Below are 25,680 nucleotides of genomic sequence, written 5' to 3' on the forward strand. Positions count from 1 at the left end.
GTCTCAGGGTACTGGCTGTACCTAAACCTCTTACCTGCCCATACTAAGTGCCAAACAAGCCAAGCAACCAAACTTAACCCTATCCCACCATAAGCAGATCAAATTAAGACTGAAATAGCTGAAAAGAGGATCACCTCAAATTCCGGATACTCAGCACCATTTGGCAACTGGGTAAGCCCACTCTGATCAAGGGTGAGAGGGCAGGGTGCTACTGCAAAGCAGAGAAGAAAGACTCAGGTGTTGAGCAAGCTGCTATATGCCAGCTCCTCCCCCTGATGTTATTGGTCCATCAGGCAATGGGTGGAGGCCCCCTCCTCCACACAAGACTTCCTTACTGGACTGGAACAAACCCACTCCCAGCTGAAGGTAGGGAGTAACCTTATTACACATACTGGGGGGGGGACTACATTAAAATAACTTAAAATCCCACCTTAAACCCTGAAATTCAGCATGTGAAACTGGAGTTGTATTTGTACTAAAGGCAGAGCAACCTCTTAAATTAGAATGCATTTAAGGATTTATAAAAGGCCTGCCATATTAACAGATTGTGTGATATATTCAGGAACGCAGACTATTTAAAGCCTTTTTGTGTGTATGTCTGTAATTATGATAGCTCTTTTTCAGTTTTAATTCATACTTCTGGTTTAAACATCTGGTGTTAGCTTTAGTGTGTCTTAGAAATATCCTGTGTGTTTTTCTTTTTCTTTTTCTCTCCCTCTTAGGTTTGATGCTGATACAACAGAGCTTCACAGCTGGATGACCCGCTCAGAAGCTGTACTCCAGAGCCCAGAGTTTGCAATATACAGAAAAGAAGGGAACCTGTCAGACCTCAAAGAAAGAGTTAATGTAGGAAAATATTCATATACTTAACAACTTATATTAGAATCACAGAAAAAGTTTGCTAGAAAACCCTGTCTCTTGAAGTACAACTTGTGTTTGACTATTTACCACCCAGTGTTAAACAGCAATGTGTTGCTCTCTAGCCTGAGTTTAATAAAGGGAAATTTTTAACTCAAAGCTTTACTGTCACCCATCCTAGCTGCATTGTTTGTATACAGGACAGGGTGAGTGCTACGAAATGTAAAACTCACTGTTTGCAGCTTTAACAAACATCCAAGGCAATGCATAAAAACGAGGAAAGTACAGGTAAATGCCATTTTTCAAAACATGAATTTTGAAAAATCGTGCCCATGAGTTGACATATCATATCCATTAATGGATATGATATGCAACTATGAGCTGATATAGTTGAATGGATGGTACATGGCTCAGGGACAGTGCACCTCTCGGTGTCAGGTGCTGGGGGCAAGAACACAAGGCAGTCATGTTCTGTGCATATGGCCAGCCACTGTTAGAAACAGAATCTGGACTAGCAGATCCATCAAAGCAATGTTTTGGTTCCAGTCCTCCTCCTTCTTAAGGGTAGAAATGAATGTATCTGCCAGGATTTTTAATCATCAAGCACTTTTACAACTGGCTTGTAAAAACATAAACCCAAAAAGCCATGTTATGCATAATTCAGTACAGCTATGCCTTTAAATGTGGTGGATCAGTAAATATTCCTGCACATGATGTTTGAAGGAACCCGTGTGTTTACATACACAGCTAATCTTGTAAAAATGCAGAACGAGATATTACATGCACAGCTTGGTGTTTCCTGAAAATTCTGTTTTCTATGTGGCCTACATTTTCAAGGTAGTGTTACTATTGTGCACTTTTCATTATCATGCTATCTCAGTGGTTTCCACAAACTACCTAATTGGAAACTGTGTTTTGTTTGTTTAGAAAACTATGTGCATTTGATATTTCAGTCCAGTAGGTTTGTTAGCTAGCCTGTGGGACTTGAACTACTCTTATCTAGCCTTAAAAAGGTAAAGGGAACCTGGACTATTAGGTCCAATCGCGGACAACTCTGGGGTTTATTAGCTTAATAATCCATGGCAGCAGAAAGATTGTATGCCTTTTGGAAAGTTTCCTTCTAGCACACCTGCTAAAGAAGCAGGAATCCTGCGCTGCCTTGTCCCGATTTTAGTAAGCAGATCTGCAAGGTTGTGTGGAACATTGCAGAGTACCAACATTTCATCTTTTATCATCTCCTTTTATGCTTTTTAATATTCCTCTGCTATGAGAATAACATTTTATAATAAAAATTTATAAAAATCAGATGTATAAAGCAATGATCTGAATTATTCATGTTAACTTTCTATATAAAATAAATAATCTCTTGAAAATATTTAATAATATGAATTGCTGAATAATTGTAATGTACACTTTCAATATCTGAGGCTTACCTTGGCCTTGGACAGAACTGCTCACATGGGACAAGTAAGATTTGCTTCCTGATGAGTTGCTTCCTTGCCACTATTCAGCAGGCAACCTTCCTTTAGCTCAGTCCAGAAAGGACTCAGCATATTTTGAACTGCTAGGTTGGCAGGAGCTGGGACTGAACAACGGGAGCTCGCCACGTCGTGGGGCCTTGAACTGCCGATTGGCAAGTCCAAGTGGTGCAGTGGTTTAAACCACAGTGCCATCTGTGTCCCTTATTAGCTGTAAAAGGGACAGCTATTGTTTGTTTTAATCATAGCTATGCAACCATGAGCGCTAGGTTCTTGTTCAGCAGGTTATAACTCATTTTTAAAATGTCTTCCTTGTGAAATAGTCAACTATTGCTCTCATGTTGCAGGCCATCGAACGAGAAAAGCCTGAGAAGTACAGGAAACTCCAAGATGCAAGCAGATCAGCTGAGGCCCTGGTGGAACAGATGGTGAATGGTAATTACATGGCAGTTGATTTAGATAATCTTCTTAGGGATTTGATAAAACACACAAGTTCATATTTTTCACATGAATTATATTAGCAAAGCACTTTGTGAAGGAACAGTTAAGTAAAGTAAGTTTGTATTTTTCGTATGTTTCTTTTGAATGATATCTTTTAATTAGAAAAGGAGAAACACTTGAAATTTAGCACCATGTGCTGAGACATAGTTCAAAATTATTTCTCCCCCCCCCCCAAAAAAAAAGGGTCCAGGCTATTAGCAAGCTGCTCTCAATCCTCATATATTAATTCAGTTCACATTCCCATTTTTTGGTCTTACGCTTTGGAACTCAATTTGTTTATCATCTTAAAACTTGGGGAAACTAGAGATTATTTAAATTATCTGAAAAGGATTGGACCTTATTTTTAGTGTGTGTGACTTTGATCACATGGCTTTCCTCTAGTTTCTTCAACTTGTCTTCTTTACCCCATAATAATATTCTTTTCTTCTTTCCTTTAAGTGTTTGTATCCTCTTGTTCCTGCCTGCCAACCTACCTTTTTTACTTTATCTGTCTCTTCTTTCAGTCTGTGCATCTACCACCAACAATATTTTCAAGATCAGTTTTTACAATCCTATTTGCCATCTCTGTGCATTTTACTTCCCATTAAATATATAATTCAAAGATCAGTTTCTCTGGATGGGCAGTTACCATATAATTTGCTTGCTTAAACCCTTTCTGGCCTGTTTCTTTGTGTATTGTTCCCCTTTGATTGTGAATTGGATTTTTTAAAAAATAAAATCTAATTTATTAAATACCTGGGCTGTTCTTATACACTAAATAACAGAGTGCAAAGAGTACAGATCTAACTGTTGTATCTTGGAGTAGATTTCTAGGTCTTTTACACTTCTACATACAGAAACAGACTGGCAGGATAGCATCTTTCATTGCACATTTAGAGGGCCTGGTATATGCTGTGTAGCACAGCTGTGCCCTACCATAGAGCGGTATGGATATAGAGATATGATATGATGGCCCAGCACACACACACACACACCACACATAGAGAGAGAAATTTGGGGAAATGCCCCCCATCATTTTTCTGGGTGACCTTCCTATTTCTGGGTGTGGCCAGTGCACTCAGGAGGGGTCCTAAGAGGGCTGCCCTCACTGTCATCCTATCCCTCAATATCTTCTGCCTGGAATAGTTGCCTCAGTCTGCCCAATGGTAGGGCTAGCTCTGAGTAGTGCATGTGTGGTAATGCTGAGAACCAAGCACCAATTGTTGCCTTAGCTTCTGCTAAGTGTCCTGCTGTTAAGACAAAATATTTGATTGGCTTAGCAGCATACAAAGCTGCCTTGTACTGTGTAGCCCAGTGTTGTCTTCTCTGACCACCAGTGGCTCTTTCACATCACCTGCTATCTGATAGAGCTAAATCGAGATGCTGGGGATTGAACCCAGAGCCTTCTGCATGTAAAACACACGTTGTGATTTTGTGCTATAGCTCCTTCTCTGTTATGCCAGCTGTCTGGGAAGCATTTACAGTTGAAAGTTTTCTCATTGAAAACATCAACAAGAATTTATGTGTGAGTATTATTGAAGTACCTTCCATCCTGATACCAGTGTAGCAGTTTGTAGAGATATGAATGGATGATTGGTTGTTATGACAGATTAGAACAAAGTTCTTGTTGTACTGAAATAGATGCTCACTGAATATATAATGTTAGGAGGCATCAAAATGAGTACAAAGTGAATTTGTAATGATATGACACATAATGAGGATGAAATCTGGTATATTCATTCCAAGCATCCTTGGAAGTCGAGAGCTAAAACTCATTGCTCTACATTGAAACTATGGCTAATGATGAACGCATTTGACAAGGTATGCTTCACATTAAGTGGCATTTCAGAAGACTTTGTATATAAGGTGCTGAACAATTAAAATTATTTTAACACAATTTGATATGCACAGTACACAAGGTAATAAAATTAATGAAGGCACTTCAGGTACTGATCTCTATGTCCTTTGGGGACAATGTATTTATTCACTGCCGATATCAGGGGTTGTTCTGAATATAAAATGTGAAACGATTTATGAGCCATTAACCTTGAAATTATAATATATTACCACAGAATTGGTATTGTATTATTCATCATGCCTGATGTTGATGGAAAGAGTTATGTACCTGCTTAACAACAGTGGCAACGTTTCCCCCAAAAAATTATGTATTCAGGAAGGACTAGTGGTTAGCGCAAAGCAACTCTGTTATGTAATATAACTTCCAATAAACCATGAAATTAAACCATTATACTCAATTAAATCATCTTAAATTTGCACACACATACCCAATATTTAAAGTTATTACACTCATCCTTCCAGAGCAATCCTATGCACGTCTATTCAAAAGTAAGGGCTTAATTATATGTTATGCCAAATACCTGGCTTGCAGCCATATTAGGTTTTTTAAAAATAATAATTTAAAAATCCTAGTTATGGGTTTCCCAATTTCCCTCAAGACTACAGTGTACAAGCAGAGGAGTTTGATCCTTTGTCATCTGAGATCCTGCTGAAAATTGCCATTAGTAAAAGAAAAGAAAATCTCGGGTGCCAATGGAAGCATCCCCCTCTCCCAAAAGTAAACTGCAGCACCAGGACATGATTTCCGTTGGCGGTCATGTTTGGGATGGTAAGGACTGCATGCTACAGTCCCAGTGGAAATCAGAGGGCCCTACACCTTGGATTAATTTTTTAAAAACATTTTACTTGGTTTTCAGGCAAGGCCTAAGTCTCATTGAATTCAATTAAGCATTGTATCCTTAATTTGCCCTTAGGGAAGCAGAAGGCTTAAGCCATGTGATGAGATTATTTAGAAGATGTAGGACTTGTTTGCACATAATGCTAACAGTCTTAGGCAGTATGCTTCTGAATTCCAGGTGGCATCTTGTTGGCCAGTGTGAGAACAGGATGCTGGATTAGATGGGCCATTGGCCTGATCCAGCAGGCTCTTTTTGTACGGCTTAGTGACATCTGCATTAGCAAACAAGAGCATGAGCAAAACTTCAGCCTTATATAATGCTGGCTCCCCTCCCCTTTGCCTGCATGGCGCCAGAAGGACTGCTGCAGCATTTCATTTCACTTTCACAGAATCCCAGTTTAGGTTTAGGATCAGAGTTCTTCTTCACCTAGATTAAGGTTACCAGACGTCCCCTTTTCCCGGGGACAGTCCCCGGATTTCCAAATCAGTCCCCATACAAAGTCCATTGAAGTTGAAAAGTGTCCCCGGATTCATTGAAAAAAATCTGGTAACCTTAACCTAGGTAAGCTATCTTCCCAGGTTGACGAGCCCCACCTTCCCCTCTTTTGGGATATGATAAGGGAACCAGGATATGACATTTTATGTGTCTAATGAGGAAGAGGGGATCATGGGAACCTTTGCTACCCATAGGTGTGTTCCCAACTGGACAGTTTTACTGAGAATGTAGCAAAATAATGATTAGGGTTTTAAAAAATGTTTTATATACGATTCAGTAATCAAAGACTTCCAGATGTACAGTGCTAGGATTTCCCCACCATCACTGCCTTTGATATTATATTGTGTTAACATTTGCTCCGGCAAATGCTGTTCGTCATTCTCTTCCTTGTTGGCATCCTGTGATTTGGGATGGTCTGGCATTTGCTCTGTGGGCTCTTTGTACTCTGTGTTTCCTGCTTGCTGTCCTTTCTCTGACCCTTTTGATTTGTAATCTGTGAGGATGTAAATTAGCAAATTGTATCTCTGTTATCTGGGGCAATTACTTGGTGTATTGAACTTCCAAAATAGTCATAATAATGTTTTTCTATGTAGTATATGTAGGACTTTGGCAATATTCACCCTGTTCCTAGTACATGTGTGAATACATACTGTACTAGTTTACATTTGCTGCCCAGTGGAAAAAATTGTCTTCTTTTTCTGTGTAACTTCCCATTTCACACAATTGATTTCATTAGTTCTACATTATCTTATCCTAATGCTTCATTTTTGCAGTGCAGTTCATCTTAGCAATAATACTTTCCTAGACTTTTACAGGGGCATTAAAATCCTCTCTCCACTAACGCACAACATCTGTATGTTCAGGATCATTTCTTTGATGATAAATCATTTGTCGGTTTCATGAGATTTCTGATAGAGAAATAGGGTTGTTAAATTTCTTCTTTTTTTATCCACTGTGACCTAAAAATAAACGTTTTAAACTTATCTCTCTCTCTCCCCCCTCCCCCAAATCTTTCCTTCCTTCCTTTCTAGAGGGGCTTAATGCTGACAACATCAAACAAGCCTCAGAGCAATTGAACAATCGCTGGATTGAGTTCTGTCAGTTGCTGAGTGAAAGACTAGCATGGCTGGAGTACCAAAATAACATCATTGCCTTCTACTCCCAGCTGCAGCAATTGGAGCAGACAGTAATTACTGCTGAAAACTGGCTGAAAGCACAACCCACACCAACAGCAGATCCTGGTGCAGTGAAAACACAGCTAGATAAGTGCAAGGTTAGAAATTCTGTCCTGGTTTTTGCAGTATTGTGCTGCATACATATTGCTGCATCTCCTTTAGGTCTAACAATCAGGTTTTTTTCTGCAGAGTGGGGAAAAGGATATTTGTATTTTACTGTTCAGCTATGTTGGCAGTCCTATAAGAGGATCAAGAAACAGGGCCTGCTCACATATAGGCATTTTCAGTTTGTCACTGGGCTGTGTTGGCATAATGGTGCAATGTGGATCCATTCCAGTCCGGCTTCCGCGCTGGTCATGGGACCGAGACGGCTCTGGTCGCCCTAACAGATGATCTTCGTAGACAGCTGGATCGAGGCGGGTCGGGGCTGCTGATTCTTCTAGATCTGTCAGCAGCTTTCGACATGGTCGATCACGAACTTCTGGACCACCGCCTCGCCGACGTGGGGATCCAGGGCACAGTCCTTCAATGGCTGCGCTCGTTTCTCTCTGGTCGGGGACAGAGGGTGGCGCTTGGGGGGGAACTGTCATCCCGCCACTCCTTGGTGTGTGGAGTGCCTCAGGGTGTGATTCTCTCCCCGATGCTTTTTAACATCTTTATGCGCCCCCTCGCCCAGCTTGTCCGGAGTTTTGGGCTGGGCTGCCATCAGTATGCTGATGACACCCAACTCTATCTGTTGATGGATGGCCATCCTGACTCAGCCCCAGACACACTGATCAGATGCTTGGAAGCTGTGGCTGGATGGTTACGTGGGAGCCGGTTGAAGTTAAATCCTTCGAAGACAGGGGTCCTCTGGCTGGGACGGGACGATATGGGATTGAGGGGGCAACTCCCATCTCTTGCGGGGGTGCAATTAGTGCCAGCACCATCCGTCAAGAGTTTGGGTGTAATCTTCGATACCTCCCTCTCTATGGAGGCGCAGATTACAGCTATAACAAAGGCGGCATTTTTTCATCTCCGCCAAGCTAAGCAGTTGGCCCCTTACCTCTCTCGCCCTGACCTAGCCACTGTGATCCATGCGACGGTCACCTCCAGACTGGATTATTGTAACTCGCTCTACGTGGGGCTGCCCTTGAGACTGACCCAGAAACTCCAGCGGGTGCAGAATGCCGCAGCGAGACTCCTTACGGGGTCCTCGCTGCGAGATCACATTTATCCGGTGCTATACCAGCTGCACTGGCTCCCGGTAGAGTACAGGATCAGGCTTAAGGTGCTGGTTTTAACCTTCAAAGCCCTATACGGCCTAGGACCCTCGTATCTACGGGACCGCCTCTCCTGGTATGCCCCACAGAGGAACTTACGGTCCTCAAATAAAAACATCTTGAAGGTCCCAGGCCTCAGAGAGGTTAGGCTGGCCTCAACTAGAGCCAGGGCTTTTTCGGCTGAGGCTCCAACCTGGTGGAACGCTCTGTCACAAGAGACAAGGGCCCTGCAGGACTTGACATCTTTCCGCAGGGCCTGCAAGACAGAGCTGTTCCACCAGGCCTTTGGTTAGGGCACAGCCTGACTCCCTCCTTTGGCAATCCTTACAATACTTTAGTTTATGGTTGTCATCAATTCTGATTTTAATTAATTCTTATGATGTTTTTATAATGTTGCACTATTTTAATGTTGTTAGCCGCCCTGAGCCCGGCTTCGGCTGGGGAGGGCGGGATATAAATAAAATTTATTATTATTATTATTATTATTATTATTATTATGTATTTTATTTGAACAGGTGGTGCTCCACACAAATGTTCTATATGGATTGCCCCATTTCCATGCTTCCATCATGAAAATTAGAGCGTCAAATTGTACACAAACTTTCACATGAGCACAGCACTCCTACAGGTCTTATGCTGGTCTCATGTATGTACAGTGTGATCCCATGAGATCTGCCCCATATAGACTATTCCACAATTCTCTTTTTTCATACTTCCCTTAGTAATGACCATTCAGCAATAGTGAAGGGCAGCAGCAACTGTCGTGCATGACCTCCAACCACAGCACACAAAAGCCAATGAAAAATTTCAGTTCCATATTGCATTTTAATATGTGCCTTTCTTGCTCTTCTGCTGAGAATGCAAGTTAAATGGGGAAGGCGAAGGAGTGAGAAGTAATAAGCATGTTACGAATGAGAGACTATGGCAAACAGAGGCACGCCTACCATTTTCCTGCTATAGGAGATCAAGGTGGCTTTGACAGATACCTAGAGCATCTCACAATGGACACTGGAGACTCTTGAATGATGCATAAGGGATTGAAAATACAGGGAAAGGGAAAGTGATATGTTTTATGCATTTTTTAAAAAAGTGCAAATTGAAATTGTCTACACTAGGTAAATATTACAATTCTATCTTCAATGTCTAAGGGTGGATCGCAGGTGACTCTTAGATCTCATTTGATAATTAGTACAAAACTCTGTGGTGTGGTGATTAGACTAGATGCCCATTTGCACTATACATTTAAAACAGTACTGTACCACTTGAAGCAGTTGTGGTCCCCCAAAGAAAAAATCCTGGGAACTGTAGTTTATTAAGGGTTTGGAAATAGTTAGGTAAAGATAAAGGGACCCCTGACCATTAGGTCCAGTCGTGACCGACTCTGGGGTTGCGGCGCTCATCTCGCTTTATTGGCTAAGGGAGCCGGCGTACAGCTTCTGGGTCATGTGGCCAGCATAACTAAGCCGCTTCTGGCAAACCAGAACAGCGCACGGAAACATCATTTACCTTCCCGCCGGAGCGGTACCTATTTATCTACTTGCACTTTGACATGCCTTTGAACTGCTAGGTTGGCAGGAGCAGGGGACGAGCAACGGGAGCTCACCCCATCGCGGGGATTCGAACCACCAACCTTCTGATTGGCAAGTCCTAGGCTCTGTGGTTTAACCCACAGCGCCACCCGTGTCTCGTTGGAAAATAGTTAGGAGATCCCTATTCCCATCACAGAGGTACAATTCCAGAGTTCCCTGAGAAGAGGGTTTGACTGTTAAACTACTCTGCCTGCCCAGAGAACAGAGAACATTGCAATAAACAAGTCTTTGCTATCTTTGTCCAAGAATGGCTGTAGTTGGCATACCAGTTGTAGCTGGTAAAAACACGCCTAGCCATTGATGCCATCTGAGCTTCCAATGACAAAAATGTTTTTGAATGAGAGAAATATAGACTTCAGCAGGCATTTTCTGATTTTTCTGATTTTATGGGTAGCTTTAAGTGGTTTTATTTTTATCACATCTTTTTCTTGTTACTGTACACCATATACAGATGTGAAGTGGTATATAATTTCTTGAAATAAAAATAAATTAATGCTTTCTTATTTTAAAAATATATTTATATATTATTATACAGGATGAAGTCATCCACTTATCAACCCTTCAGCCTCAGATAGAAAAGCTAAAGGTTCAAAGCAAAGCATTAAAAGAGAAACAACAAGGTCCAATGTTTCTAGAAGCAGATCTTGTTGCTTTTACCAACCACTTCAATCAAGTTTATGATGATGTGAGAGCTAGAGAAAAGCATCTACAAAGAAGTAAGTGTTACTGTTATTTATATCTCATTGCCTCTCAAAAATCTGTGAAACAAAGCAGACATTTAATTTGACGTGTGTGCATGTGAAAATGGGTTGTATCCAAAATAATACACATCCCATCAACACAAGGATTTTCACTTGTATGTCAAGGCCCCCGGGAGAATAAAGACACAAAGATACAGAATTTAAGGTTAATGTTAATGGGCAAATTTAGGCCACACCTTTATTGGTTACAGAATGTGATGCCCCCTTGAAACCGCATTATGAGTCTGAATCTTGTTTGTAGTGTAAATTACAATACATTATGCGCATTTACCTACCATGCAAGAGTGTTTTATTGATAGTGTAGGTAAATTAGAGAAACAAAGCTGGTTCCTGTTTGTAAGGGAAAGTGTTAGCAAGCAGGAGAAAGGATGAGACTTTTGCAGATGTTGATATATGTTGGAACTAAGTTTGTGGTTAGTCTGAATTCTTGTGATAGCTTTATAAAGTTTCACTAAATGCTTGTACTTTTGAAATACTGTTTTTCAATTGTTGAGAGGTTAACAAAGATATTTGAATGTTAAAGTACAACATTTTGCTTTATGTATATGGTTAGGAAGAAAACAAAAGAGTTGCCATTCTGTGTTCTTTGAAGTGCATCTCATGTTCTCGAAAGAAAAATCATACTTTTACATAATACTAGCTCCTTCTAGTGGCTGTTGCAGATGTGCTGACTGATCCATGCCTGAGGAAACTCAGATGCTAGGAACTGCATGTTTCAAACAATAAAGCTATGCTTACTAATAGGCAATGTAGCTTATATTGCACATTTAAAACAACCAGTTTTTGCCATCAGAAAAGCAAGTGCATCATTCTGAAATGGTGTGTAAAGTTTTCCTTCATAATTCTGAAGCTATAGCAGTTGATTTTTCTCATTTCCTGTTTCCCAAATTTAAATGAAGGCTATAATCTCGACACCAAAATGAGGCTTCAAACTGGCATCTACTGGCAATCCTAAAACATATGTGTTGGTGACTATTTCACTGACATACCCTGTGCCCTGTTTTTGCATCAGATTAGCGTTCTAGAAGTTAGTAACCATTTTCATTGGACAACTACACACAGGGTAATTATCATGACTTATTTCCTAAGTATGATTTAGAAAATTTGAGAATTATGAAGTCTCCATGTTAGAATATAATCAAGTAGATTTCCCCCCTCACCCCACCCTGTCGTTTTCATGCTAGTTATTGAACAGTTAATTTAATCTTTTTTTGGTCTGTAAAAATGTACTGAGAAGCTGAAACTGGAATTGGGGACTGGTTTGCTGAGAAGGCATAAATTTTCTATCAGTTGTGCTTCATATATAGCTATGAACTCATCTACCAGAGTGTACTTCTAGAAAACCCTGTATCAGTCAAAAAGAGCATATAAAACATGTAACCAAAATGTTAATATTTTACTTTCTTTCATTTTTTGTTTTGTTTTCAGAAGTTTAAAGAACATACATATTTTTAACATTTTTGGTTTGCATTCAAGTTCTTGTGAGTAGGACACTGCTCATGGAACACTTTGGAGAATAAGGGGAAGCATGATTTTTCACTGATTCCTCCTTCCATTGTAGCTATCTGTATCTCCCCAAACTGTTCTGGAAGTGTGGAGGAGCTGAGGTGGCATGTGGGTGGGAGCTGCAGAGAGAATGGAAGTCAGAAATTGCCTCCTTCCTCCAGTGAGATCCTCCATTGGATCTCAGTCTCCCTTTTGCAAGTAGGAAACATTTTTCACGGAAGAGCAGCTCTGAATCTGATCCTTTGTATACATTTTAATAGTATTCTGCTTCTTAATAATGGCTCATATATAACATAACACAGAATGCTGTGGTAAGGATATTTTGTACAAACATTGTGTAGGAAAATTAAAAATATTGTGTCACATTATTGCTAGCAGTGCAATTTATACTTTAGGCCTCAAGCAGTTTGAAGCATTATACTTTGCAGCAATAGTTTTTGTTAAAAATACTGAATGCTCTTTTGAATTATTCTGTTGCAACATGATTCTTTTTTGCTGAATTTATCACTTTTTAAGATCATATTTCCTAGGCTGCATTGTCGGATACAGATGAAAGTGGCTTATATTTTGCAACACAAATACAATCTCATTTTCTTGATTAATTATTTTCTCTTTTAAAGGAGAAACCAATTGTGAAATTTATTAGATAATATCTTCTTTTCTATCCCTGCTCTATATTTTTTCCAGTAACATATGCAAACTACTATCCATGAAAAGCTTTTCAGCAATCATCCAGTACACTATAATAAAGCAAGTGATGTTTGTTTTCATATAAATAATTTAGAAGAAAAACACCAGTGAATAACCTCAGTGAATGCTCTTTATTCAACTTCTTCTACCATAGTAGTACATCAGATAAACTTATTAAACTAGTAGCTGGGCATATATTATATTTTGTCATTGTGTTGGTTTTCAAATTCTGCAATATTTTGTTAAAATTGTGGGGGATAGATAATAAAATGTGTGTGTGTGTCCCATGCCTATGAAACATCAGGAAATTTGCACTGCCTTTGTTACTGCCATTACCACACATTAATATGAAGTCATATTAGGTGCTATGTAGGACACAGAAGTGACAAAGAGCCTGTTCTGAGAAGTTAGAATCTACAGGCCTATAAGTACATTACATATGCAAAATCTGTTTACAGCAACCAAACACTTGGTTTTCTGAAAGAAATTCTTTAGCCCTTTACTGTGTTGGAGAGCCATAGCTCTTTTATTCAACTACAATTACAAAGGTTTCTCTGGGTAAAAAAAGCATATTTAAATTGGTTTTAATACAGTAGGTATGAGGGTAAAACCTCAGCGCCTAGGGCTTGCCGATCGCATGGTCGGCGGTTCGAATCCCCGTGGCGGGGTGAGCTCCCGTTGTTCGGTCCCAGCTCCTGCCCACCTAGCAGTTTGAAAGCACCCCTAAAGTGCAAGTAGATAAATAGGTACCGCTTTCTAGTGGGAAGGTAAACGGCGTTTCCGTGTGCTGTGCTGGTGCTGGCTCGCCAGAGCAGCTTTGTCACACTGGCCACGTGACCCGGAAGTGTCTCCGGACAGCGCTGGCCCCCGGCCTCTTAAGTGAGATGGGTGCACAACCCTAGAGTCGGACACAACTGGCCCGTACGGGCAGGGATACCTTTACCTTTACCTTTACAGTAGGTATATTGGCTTATACAGTAGGTATGCAGTAAGATGTACAAGGCAAAAGTGAGGAAGAGGACAGGGTGAAATAAAGGACAGTAAAATGGGCTGACAGAGAAGTAATAGGTGGCATATGCTGCAGAAATGAGGAAGCTACAGTGGTTCAGAAAAGATTTTGGTGAAGAAGTTACTTGTGAATAGGAATCCGAAAGTTGAAAGAGGGAGACTTGAAGAAGATGGAAAAGCCTCTTCTGGGTAGTGAGGTGCGAATTTCCTGTTATCTGTCCTGAATCTATTTAAGAGTTCCAATCAAATGTTCACAAAGGCTCAAGTGTTCACAAGGCACTTGCAAATTAGCCACTTCTCATCACTGAATGCCTGGAGCAGAGGAAGGTGGCATAGGCAGGTACGGTAATTCCAGGCCTTGGTGGAATATACTGTATTTTTCGCTCTATAACACGCACCCGACCATAACACGCACGTAGTTTTTAGAGGAGGAAAATCTGTAGGCATGCCACCCATAGGCATTCCCTCCATAACACGCACAGACATTTCCCCTTACTTTCTAGGAGGAAAAAAGTGAGTGTTATGGTGCAAAAAATACGGTATTTTCCTGGTGGGAACTGTGAAGACAAGTCCCAAGATCCCAGTGGCAGGATAGAGATGCTTCACACATAACTTCCATTTTGAAGAATATAAATCTGATGTTTTCTTCTCAGCAAAAATGATGCATTGAGCATCAATTTATTACTAAATATTCTGGTGAGAAAAAGATGCTATACCAGGACCTGGATCTGGCTTTCCCTTGTCTTGTTCTGCCCCATGGTAAACATCTGGAGAATGAGGCATGCAGCAGCTGATTCCAAGTCAAGACCTTTTATTACAACTCCTCTGCTCACCTTAGTCTTACCCACAAGTGTTTGATGCTTATCTAAGGTATCAAAGCTTATGCAAGTGGCCTCACTCTCAGTCTCATGAAATTCCTATTTACAGGCATGCACTATCCTGCACCGATACATTATGTTGTCCTAGGTGAATGAAGCACATTAAACATTAAACTGATACATTATGTTGTCCTAGGTGAATGAAGCACATAGCAGTAACACATCAAGTGACCATTGTGACAGGTTTATGTTTAATGTTTGCCCCTTATTTATTTCTGGTCCTTTGCAACTGTGTCTGCCCCAGGCAGCCAGTGGAGATTCAAAGTCTCTGGACTGCATCCCCTAGAACAAGTGTGGGGAGCCTTTGGCCCTTCGGATATTGTTGTACTCCCATCAGCCCCAGCAAGCATGGCCAATGGCCAGGGATGACAGATAGTTCAGCAGCGAAGGACCCAAATTCATTCACACCTGCAGCTGTTCGGTGGTTTTCTAAAAGTGCACACAAATATTTCTGTTTCTTTGTCCAACATATTTACATAACCTAGGCAGGCACCCCTGGAAAGCTGACAGACCCTGCGTAAGCAGCTCATCACATGGGGTTGATCTGCGACACTATCTTCCCAGCAGAGGGGTTTTAGCCATTTGCCAAGAAGGACAACAGGCAAGGCAGCAGGGAGGTCAGTGTGGTGGTGTGGATACACTTTCAGGAGCGCCAAATCGGCTCCTTTGCTACACTCGCACTGCGCCAATGTCCTTGTTGTCTTGTCCCTCTCCCTCCTGGTCAGCACTAGTGACACATCTCTGAAAAGCTAGTCTTGAGCCTTCACTCTACCCAGTGACTGCTTCTGAATCCAGGCAACTGCTCAATTTGCCTCTATGGCTGGCAAGCCCTGGGCATAGGAAATAGAATAGCAGAAGGGTCAGGACTGACTGAAAACTGTTTATAAGAATCCAGGATAATGAAAAATTGATCAGATTTCAGGTGTTAGTTGGGAATACTTCTAAGAGAATAGGGTCTTCTATAGCTGTGCCTCTCAAGGCTAAGCAGAGAAAATGCAAGTCTTCTGAATTAACTTTGTGAAGCTGTTATATACAGTTAAAGATTGGCATTCCAGATCTGTAGTATGCTTTTACAGTTAATATTGTATGGCCAAATGTCAGAAAATGGATTATTTCCAACTTGTCTTCCTCAGTTTGAGTTCTCTCAACAGCTACAATTAGAACTACTGTTGAAAGCAGAAAGTGTCTGCTTCACTCTCATGCAAGCCACATCCTATTGAAATCAATGGCAACATTCCAGTTGGCTTGAATGGATCTTTATTTTATACCCTAGTGAGTTGCTGGTGCCTCCACAGATGTTAACCTATTTTAAGGCATCTGCAATGCCATTCTAATGGGGGCAGTTTAATAAAATGCTATGTTAATGTTCTAATCTAAACATTTAACAGATGTCCCAAAGATAAGATTGCTTTTATAGATACTCTGAATACAATAACATGAACCATAAAAAGGATATTGGCACTTTCAGTAATAGTTTTTAAAACAGACTCCAATTCTAAATAACATGAGATGTGAGAATATGAGAAATATTCTTGGGCCAGCCTGTTGATTCTAAAATTAAACTTTTTCATGTTATAATCTGAGGCAACATGCTGATTACATTATGCTGTCGGAGGCCGGGGGGGGGCACTGCACAGCCCCCAAACTGAGACAAACCTCTCCCGGTGTCTTCCTTGTGGTGCGCAGCCCAGGACGTTCATAACTCTTCAGTCCCACAGCAGCAATGTTGCAGCAGCGACACATATCCGAAAATATGTGCACACTCAAACAGCAGAGTAAAGCTGGAAGCTGAGGTGATGAGGTGTGACATCTAAATTACGGTATATTTATTAGGCAATATATACAGGACAAAGCAATCATGGCGTCCTCTCACATCTTCTCCAAGACAGAGAAAAAGTACAAAAGTAAAAAACAATGGAAGAGATAGGACTGGCTTCTGTTCTCACACTTTCTAAGCATGGAATGTAAACACAGACATGTGATTGGGAGCAATGGGAGAGAATGAAAATGCTGACTTCTACCTATTTCTTTACTGCATGTATGATGTGCTCATTCTTAAACATGTTTTGAATCTCCACCATAATAATCATAACCTATTCTCGGTAATTTTCACAAATGGTTTTCTCATATAAGGCAAAAAGCTCAAGTTTGCAAATCCTGAAAATGACCTTTTATTCTAGTGATTATTTTATGGTGTGGCAGAAGAGTACGGGCCAAAATGTTCATGGTACATCAAGCACAAATTTGAGATGGCTTTAAGAACTGATTTGAAAGGAAAACTGTGTCAGATGTAGGTTGTCCTATCATAGTAACCCAAGGATCCAGCCCTGGCCCTTTTTCAATTTTGTGTGACTTTTTAAAAGAAAAGATCCTCTCAAGAACTTTATTTGAAAACCCCAAAGTAGTCAATGAGGAAAGTAATCAAAAGGCACTGGGAAGCAATCTACTATTTATTTTTTCATTTGCTTCAATTTAATAGATTTTTACCCTGCTTTATTTTCCAAAAGAATAGTAGCTAATAACACAATAACGAACGATGTTGAAATCCTAAAATGTGCAATAAATGGCATACCAGCTGATCATAAAACAATTCAAACAGAATACCAAAACCTTAATAGAATAAAACAGCAGGAAAAAGAAAATGTTGATTACCTGCAGCAAGAGACCATAAACTAATGAGGTACCCAGCTAACTTGTTCCATTTGCACAAGGATTTCTACTTGTGCCATGGAACTCCACCCCTTCCTTGTGCACCCTAAATCTGCTCTGGGTTTTCCTGCAACCCTCCAGAGCAGATTTGCAGCAGGTGCAAGTGGGTGCGTGAGGAGAGGGGAAGGAAGGGAATCTTCCATTGTGCAAGTGGAAATCCTTGCACTGATGAAACAAGTTGGTTGGATACCACCCCAATATTCAGCCAACTCCAAAACAAGATGTTAACCACCCAGTGCTCAGGCCAGATGGGCACTCTGGTAATTGCATTCCTAAATGTGTTAGCCACAAATCAAAAGACCCTGCTGCTCATAGCTATATGCTGCACTTCAGCTGGCAGTAGGATGGGAAACAGAGCAAGAATCATTGAGTGAAACACTTCAGGGGAGAGAACATATGAAAGAAAGTGGTACTTAAAGTACACAGACCAAACACTTTTTAGTGCTGCAAAGTAAGAACTAAGGGTGTGCATGTCCCCCAAGATGCACCTTGAATCTGCATTTGTGCATTTTTTTAAAAAAAAAATCCAAACTGTTTCTGAGATGCTCCATGCTCTCTTCACTTAGAACTACAATTCAGGATCCAAGCTGTTCTGTATAAAACAAAGCTCCATGTTTTCCCATTTGCTATAAATGGCAATATAAAAATGGCTATAAGTTTTTCCCTTGGGGCCAAAGTGGATAAAACTTATAGGCACAGGAGCCCCTCTGGAGTGAATTAAGCCTGTCAATGTGCAGACAAATAGGTCCAGGTGCTTTTATGTGAGGAAGTAAAAGAAATCCATTTTAATTCACAATCCCTTATTGGGAGGGGGGAGGTAGCAGGGTTTTGTCTCTTGCTCTTTCTTATCTTAAAATAGTTAAGAAGTGAATGAGTGCTTGTATACTTTGTAGTTTACACTGACCTTTTCTTCCTGGTGTTGTTTGTTTCCTCCAACAGGCCTTACAATGTAAGTTTGTATTGAAAACGTCATGTGGAGTTTAGAGGAGATCTGATTTGTTGTTGTTAAAGCAGAACAATTTAGGGGTTTTTTATTTTTAAAAAACCTTCTACGGCTGTACTTCAACAACAACAAACAAGAACAGCAACAACAATCCAGAGCTCTTCGGTGCTCTGCAGGGAGAATCATTTCTTTAAAAGCTCCTGGACTTAAAGAAACAGAGAGATGTAGGAAAAAGTAGAAAATCACAAAAACAGCAGAGTAACAGAGCAACACAAGGCATTGTGGCTGACCTGATCTGATTTGGCAGGGATTAGGTCATTGACCACACAATTTGACTCAGAAGGTAAAGAAAGACCCTTGAATCACTCCAATTTTGCCTTGTTTATAGTATTCCCCCCCCCATCAGCTGATGCATACTCCAGTAAGAACCAGCATCCTCAGTTGAGCCCAAACAAACAGTGCAGAACACTGGGAGCTGGAAGGTGCAGTATTTGACCAGATTTTGGCCTAGGCTACTCTGAGAACCACTATAGCTGAGGGAGATTGGCAAGATGAGGGTGAATCCTGGTAGAACCTTGCTTTGCTTCTTTTTTGGGAGGGCTACAGTTGCAACTTGTCTGCTATTGTTGTGTTGTGATCTGAAAAGAGGTGCATTGATTTGTTTTTGTTCTGTAATGGTTATAGTTGCACAAAATTGAATTACATGGAATAAAGCAATGTCCATTTCTCCCCTTCCAATGCAGCTTTCGATAGTTTGCCACCCATGCAGTATAAGGAAACTATGAACACTATTCTCTTGTGGATTCATCAGTCTGAAGCCAAACTCTCCATACCTCAGGTTACAGTCACTGAATTAGAAATCATGGAACAAAGGCTTAGGGAGCTAAAGGTAAGCACAGAGAACATGGTGAGTTTGTTTTAATTGACAAACACTTGGTGTTTATATATTTAAAAATAACCATAAGCATACTGACAGATTTCATAATGTTAGACATTATGGTTTATTCTTAGACTGAATATAAGCCAATGCACTATTATTATGTTTATTAAAGGCTTTGCAAAGTTCCCTGCAAGAGCAACAGAATGGACTCAACTATTTAAGCACAACTGTAGAAGAAATGTCTAAAAAAGCTCCTGCAGAGGTCAGTCAGAAATATCAATCAGAAATTGAAGGGATCCATGGCCGTTGGAAGAAGCTATCAACTCAGTTGACAGAGAACTGCCAAAAACTTGAGGAACTGATCACTAAGCTACAACAGTTCCAGGTTAGCTGGAATTTTCTTTACTTCCTTTATTTATTATTCATATGATGTCAGCTGTGTGAAATTTCACCTAGTGTCATATATGGAGTAAAAGCAATCTTCCCCTGTGGGGCCTAATCCAAGAAATGGGACTTGGAAGATAGGCAGGGTTGTATTGAATATTAGTGATACTCAGAGGAGACTCATTGACATAAAAAGTATGACATCCAGTTGTTCTGAAATTACACAGAAAGTGTGTATGGTGGTGGTGGGAGGAAAACACTTTTAAAAAGCAATGCAAAATCAGAAGAAAATGAACAGGAAAGAACATCTCTCCCCCCCCCCCCACACAATGCCTGCCTCTGATCTAACACATACAGACTATAAAGAATCTATGCATATCTGTACAAATACTAGTGATGGGTACTCTCAATATATACAATTATTTTGCTATATATTTTAAATGATTTAGAAAACAAAATCTGGGAGAACTGCTATTTCCTGGTATGGTGATCAATAAGGGTAGTAAATAGACCAAATAGGAAAAACAAATGAAATATTTGTTTACATTTTTAAAGAGATTCAGATACATTAACAATCTCAAAGATACTCTTGATGTTTAGTCATGAAGACATGTCCAGTTGTATTTTATCACTAGCAAATGCTTCATATAATACAATGCATTGTTTGTTCAAAAACAGAATGACTCTAAAACCCTGAAGAAATGGATGGCTGAAGTGGATGTTTTTCTAAAAGAAGAGTGGCCTGCACTTGGTGATTCAGAAGCACTTGAGAAACAGCTAGAACAGTGTACAGTAAGTCGTGACTTTGTGTACATTTGATGTATGAAGTAGATCATAGCAAATGCAAAGTATCATCTGTATGTATAGCCTTCCTACAAATGCAATTACCGTCATTCTGCTTTAGGAGACAGTTTGTGTGGGTGTCAGAACATACTCCTAAACGCCTGCAGCATCGTGTTCTCACAATGGCCAACCAGCTGCCTATGGAGATCCCATAGGCAAGACATAGGTACAACAGAACTCCCTCCACTTGTGTTTTCCAAAAACTGATGTCCAGAGACATGATACTTTTGATACTGAAGGTAGTGCACAGCCATTGTAGATAGTGATCTCCTTATCCTCCTTGAATTTGTCTAAAGCAGGGGTAGGCAACCTAAGGCCCAATCGCCTTCTAAATCCGGCCCACAGACAGTCCAGGAATCAGCGTGCTTTTACATGAGTAGAATGTGTCCTTTTATTTAAAATGCATCTCTGGGTTATTTATGGGGCATAGGAAATCGTTCATTTCCTCCAAAAAATTATTGTCCGGCCCACTTCATGCTCTGAGGGATGGTGGACTGGCCCACGGCTGGAAAAGGTTGCTGACCCCTGGTCTAAAGCCTTTTAAAGCCATCTAAATTGCTGGTCATCACTACACCTTGTACCGTATAACCTAGTTTAACTGTGTGCTGTGTGAAGAACTATTTCATCTTGTCTGTACTGAATCTTCCAACATTCAGCTTCATAGTTTCATCCCAAACGCTAGCATTGTGAGAGAGAAGGAAATAAAAAATCACTCTCTGCTTTTTTCATGCCTTACCATGTTCCATTTTTTCCTAAACTAAAAAGTATCAATATTTGGCACAGTGTTGCATCTGCACCTGATTCATGCTTTATCTCACGTCAAACAAACCACGAGCTGTAGCCAAGACTCTTGGCTTAATGCTTGTGACTTGCTTGGGTCATGCTTTAGCTGAGATTCCTGCATTGCAGGGGGTTGGACTAGATGATCCTTGGGTCCCTTCCAAGTCTACGATTCTATGATTCTATGAAACCACAAGCCTGAGTTTGCACATAACACTCAAGGCAAACCATTGCGTAGCATAAGAGCGTCAAGAGGGGAAGTTTTCTCTCTGTGAACCAACATACTTGTTCACAGTAAGCCATAATTTGAATTAGCATTGTATGAGATCAAGGTCTGCTTCCTTTTTTAAATTAGATGAGCTATTTCCCAAATATTTATTCTAACTGTCCTTCTGTTGCATTATGTTGTTTTATATAATGACTCTAGTTCAGGCAGGATTAAAGTTAAGTGACATCTATAAAACAATTGAAAGTTAAAGTGTTTTTTTAATCGACTGGCTTCCTGGGCTGCTGTGATTTTCATTAAAACAACAAAGCATGAAAATACCAGAAATATACCCTCATAAAACATTTGTTTTACTATTATGATGACCTCTAGCATGTGGATTTTTCTTTGGAGCTGTTTTCATTTTGTACATAATATTGATAATGGAATAACTATCTAATGAGAAATAGCAAAATGTGTATACCAACTGTTAAATTTTCTAGCTATCCTTTTGCTAAGGGGAAATAGTATGAAACGTTTAGTAATTCTGTCATTATTCTCCTTCAAATGTTAAAAGTGCCAATAACTTTGTAAGAAGAACAAGTAAAAAATTTATGTAGGAGTTATTTGTCTCGTGAAACTTCATGTTAGCATACAGAGCAGAATATTTTATGACAAATGTCAATCAAAAGACATGTAAAGGAACCCAGTGTAACTGACAATCTCACAAGAATGGTGAAGTTGTTGTAATTATCCAATTGCTGTCTTGCTTGCATGTTGGTACATTTAACAAAGATTGCTTTGAATTCCTGTGGTGGATGGCTCCACACAGCAAGCTGTTCTTATGTACAAGAGTCCATTACAATAACCTGTTGTTTCTTAAATGTAAGAATAATGTAGAGTTAATTGAGATTTTAAATTCCATGTTTAGTCTGTGGACAGAGGGCCTAAAAATTGGATAGTCATGAAATGAGAGGTAGCCTTTTTTTAAATGGTTTATCACCCCACTAAAATTATTAGCTGCCCTTGCCATCAGTAATGAAATAAAAACTTTTTTAAAAAGAGAGAGTTATAATAGTATTTACCAAAATAAATCCCCAAACCTAATTATGTTAAAAAAAACAAAAACCTCAAAACAGTTGTTTCACAACTTTTCTCCAGTTTGGCTGGGCTCAAGAGGTATCACATTAATTAGAAACTATAAACAATGTACTGTAATAACTTCTGGGTACTTCACTGAAAAGATGCAGAACAGGGAGTACAAAACCTGTAAGGGTTTTTATTTTTTTAGATTTTGCTTATGGATAAAACTGTTCATAGAGGCTGAGGAGATGTCTTTCTATTACACCTCCCCCCCTCAAAAAAAAAAATCCTCATTCAGCCTGCTATTTGATATGGTCAGTAATTGATCACGATGTCTTTACTGAGGTAACATACGTCGTATGAATCAGTACTTCCCATTCATCTGTCAGCACAGTTTCTTCTAATTATACAGACTTTAAAATGGAGATATCATTGGTACCATATTAAGGGGATTGAAATAATACTGTTTGTTCTATTTATACTGTTGGTTTGACAGCCTGCGCAGTACAATTGTTGGCCATGTTGATGGTTGATAATGAGTAGCCTTCACTGAAAAAGTGCCTTAGTTGTGTAAAAACAAAGAAAATGAGCCAAAAATACATAATACTCAAATATGAGCAACAAATGGAAAAACAGCTTGACAAATGAAACATATCTACATGAAATAAGTCAGAGAGATGAAAATCAAATAAATTTGATTCCTTGGCAATCCTTTTTATTATGCCAGTATGTTGCTACCATACCTTCATTCACATGATAAAAGGTTGTAGAAGACATGTTGCCATGGACACCAAATCATTTTTCCTATAGAAAAAAGACTGTTTATACAGACAAGACAACTGTTGCAGAACTGGTGCTGGTTTTCACGTCACCTGCTTATAATCCTGGTCCTGTAATAGGCTTCTGTAAGAAAGACATTACTAATGGCCATTTCCACTTGAATGATGTAGAAAATGTAGTTTGCAATAAAACAAAAAAGGGTAGATGACATGTATGGGTTGTTAAGTCTGTATAAGCCATTTTCCTCAGTGACCACTGGCCATAATAATGCAGCACCTATCTCAGGCATCCTCAACCTTGGCCATCCAGATGTTTTTGGCCTACAACTCCCATGATCTCTAGCTAGCAGGACCAGTGGTCAGGGATGATGGGAATTGTTGTCTCAAAACATCTGGAGGGCCAAGGTTGAGGAAGCCTGACCTATCTCATGAACCATGACATCTACATCCATAACATGCATGCTATATGTTTTTGGGTGTTATCCATATGTGAAATCTAAGAAATAAGATTTCCCCCTTATATTATTTGCAAACTCCGCATTTTCAGCACTGTTCCCCACTAATGACAATCTCTTATATAGTGTCCTTGCCTCATTTTCAGCTTAATAATTTACAACACTAAAGAGACTTCATCATTGTGTATTGAAGATAAAATTTAAAAGGTTTTCTCCTCTCCTCAGCTCCCTTGCCCTCACCCCACTTGTTGTTGTCGTTTAGTCATGTCCAACTCCATGGACCAGAGCACGCCAGGCACTTCTGTCTTCCACTGCCTCCCGCAGTTTGGTCAAACTCATGCTGGTAGCTTCGAGAACACTGTCCAACCATCTTGTCCTCTGTCATCCCCTTCTCCTTGTGACCACAATCTTTTCCAACATCAGGGTCTTTTCCAGGGAGTCTTCTCTCCAAGTATTGGAGCCTCAGCTTCACAATCTGTCCTTCCAGTGAGCACTCAGGGCAGGGCTGATTTCCTTCAGAATTGTTAGGTCTCCTCCAGCACCATAATTCAAAAGCATCAATTCTTCAGCGATCAGCCTTCTTTATGGTCCAGCTCTCACTTCCATACATCACTACCTCCCCCCACTATCACTGCCCAAACAAGTGTGCAGGCTGCTTCTACTGAGGGTTGATAGGCTCAGGAAATGTGAGAATGTCATTAGCATACCACAGATTTTCTTTGGAATTCACTTGTGAGCTGAATTCTGGAGTGGGAAAAGAGTGGGTGTGCATCCATTGAGAATCCAAGTGAAAGGATTAAATCTAAAAGAAGTTACCCTTGCCATTGTAGAAGTAAACAGTCCCAGCAAATGACATTCCTACTGAGAAATAAACCCTATTGATTTCAATGGGTCTTACTTGCAGGTAAGTGACTATAGGATTGCAGATTAACATATACCTATGTTATGTTAGATTGTTCACAAAAATGTTAAAAAGGCAACCAATGAAATTCAAAAGCGTGTATTGTTTTTCTTTGACAATTGTGAGTTGTTATATTGGTAAAAATTTGTTTTATTTTAAAATGGCTATGGACAAGGGTGTGAGGAAAGGGAGAGGACAAGGGCCGCCAGGAACCTTAAGCCTCCCCTGTTTGTGCTTATTTCTTATCTATTTTTTAAAAAATATATTCATTTTTCTTTTTCATTCATTACATACATCTCAATTTCTTAACATTTACTATATATTCCTCCCTCCCTCCCCTCCAGGGCTTCCCCCAACTTCCGCTTCTGGTTTGTTTCTCTTTTCACCCACTTTGCTATCTCCTAACAGAAAAAGTTATTAATAATATAACATCAAGTCTAAAAACCTAAAAATAAAAGTAAATACACTATAATATTTCACTATTTTCTAAACATTTTCTAATACTAATAATGTGAGTGTTTATTTAAATCCTGCCATTTATTTTATTTATTTTAATAGGATGTATATACCAGAATGGTTGATATTCATAAGAAGCTTACATAGAATACAACTAATATAGCATCTCCCTTCTGAGATAGAAGGATGGTCAATGTACAGATTAAAAAGGAAAATATTTTATCCATTTAAACTGCCTGGAGTTTTTATAACAGTGAACTAGTATATCAGTTTTGTTAATTAAATAAAAAATTAAACAGACAGCCATTTTTAATAATGAATATTGTGGTCAGAGTAGAGTAGCAGAGTCTTCAGAGTCATGTCAGTTATGATTCTTCTCTGTTGTC

The 25,680-nt window shown here is 39.8% G+C and overlaps 1 protein-coding gene across 10 annotated transcripts in view; it reads left to right on the top strand.

Annotated features, from left to right (window-relative positions):
* Positions 1-25,680, top strand: part of DMD (dystrophin) — a 1,048,023-nt gene that overhangs the window by 423,681 nt on the left and 598,662 nt on the right. For all 10 annotated transcript variants that reach the window (XM_082219922.1, XM_082219929.1, XM_082219924.1 and 7 more), the window contains 7 exons: positions 723-846; positions 2,684-2,771; positions 7,039-7,280; positions 10,569-10,749; positions 19,272-19,417; positions 19,581-19,793; positions 20,471-20,584. In XM_082219922.1, the coding sequence (XP_082076048.1) occupies positions 723-846; positions 2,684-2,771; positions 7,039-7,280; positions 10,569-10,749; positions 19,272-19,417; positions 19,581-19,793; positions 20,471-20,584 (1,108 nt within the window). The remainder of the gene's footprint in view (positions 1-722; positions 847-2,683; positions 2,772-7,038; positions 7,281-10,568; positions 10,750-19,271; positions 19,418-19,580; positions 19,794-20,470; positions 20,585-25,680) is intronic.

Source organism: Podarcis vaucheri (assembly GCF_965113315.1).
Source record: "Podarcis vaucheri genome assembly, chromosome: 4".
Taxonomy (NCBI): domain Eukaryota; kingdom Metazoa; phylum Chordata; class Lepidosauria; order Squamata; family Lacertidae; genus Podarcis; species Podarcis vaucheri.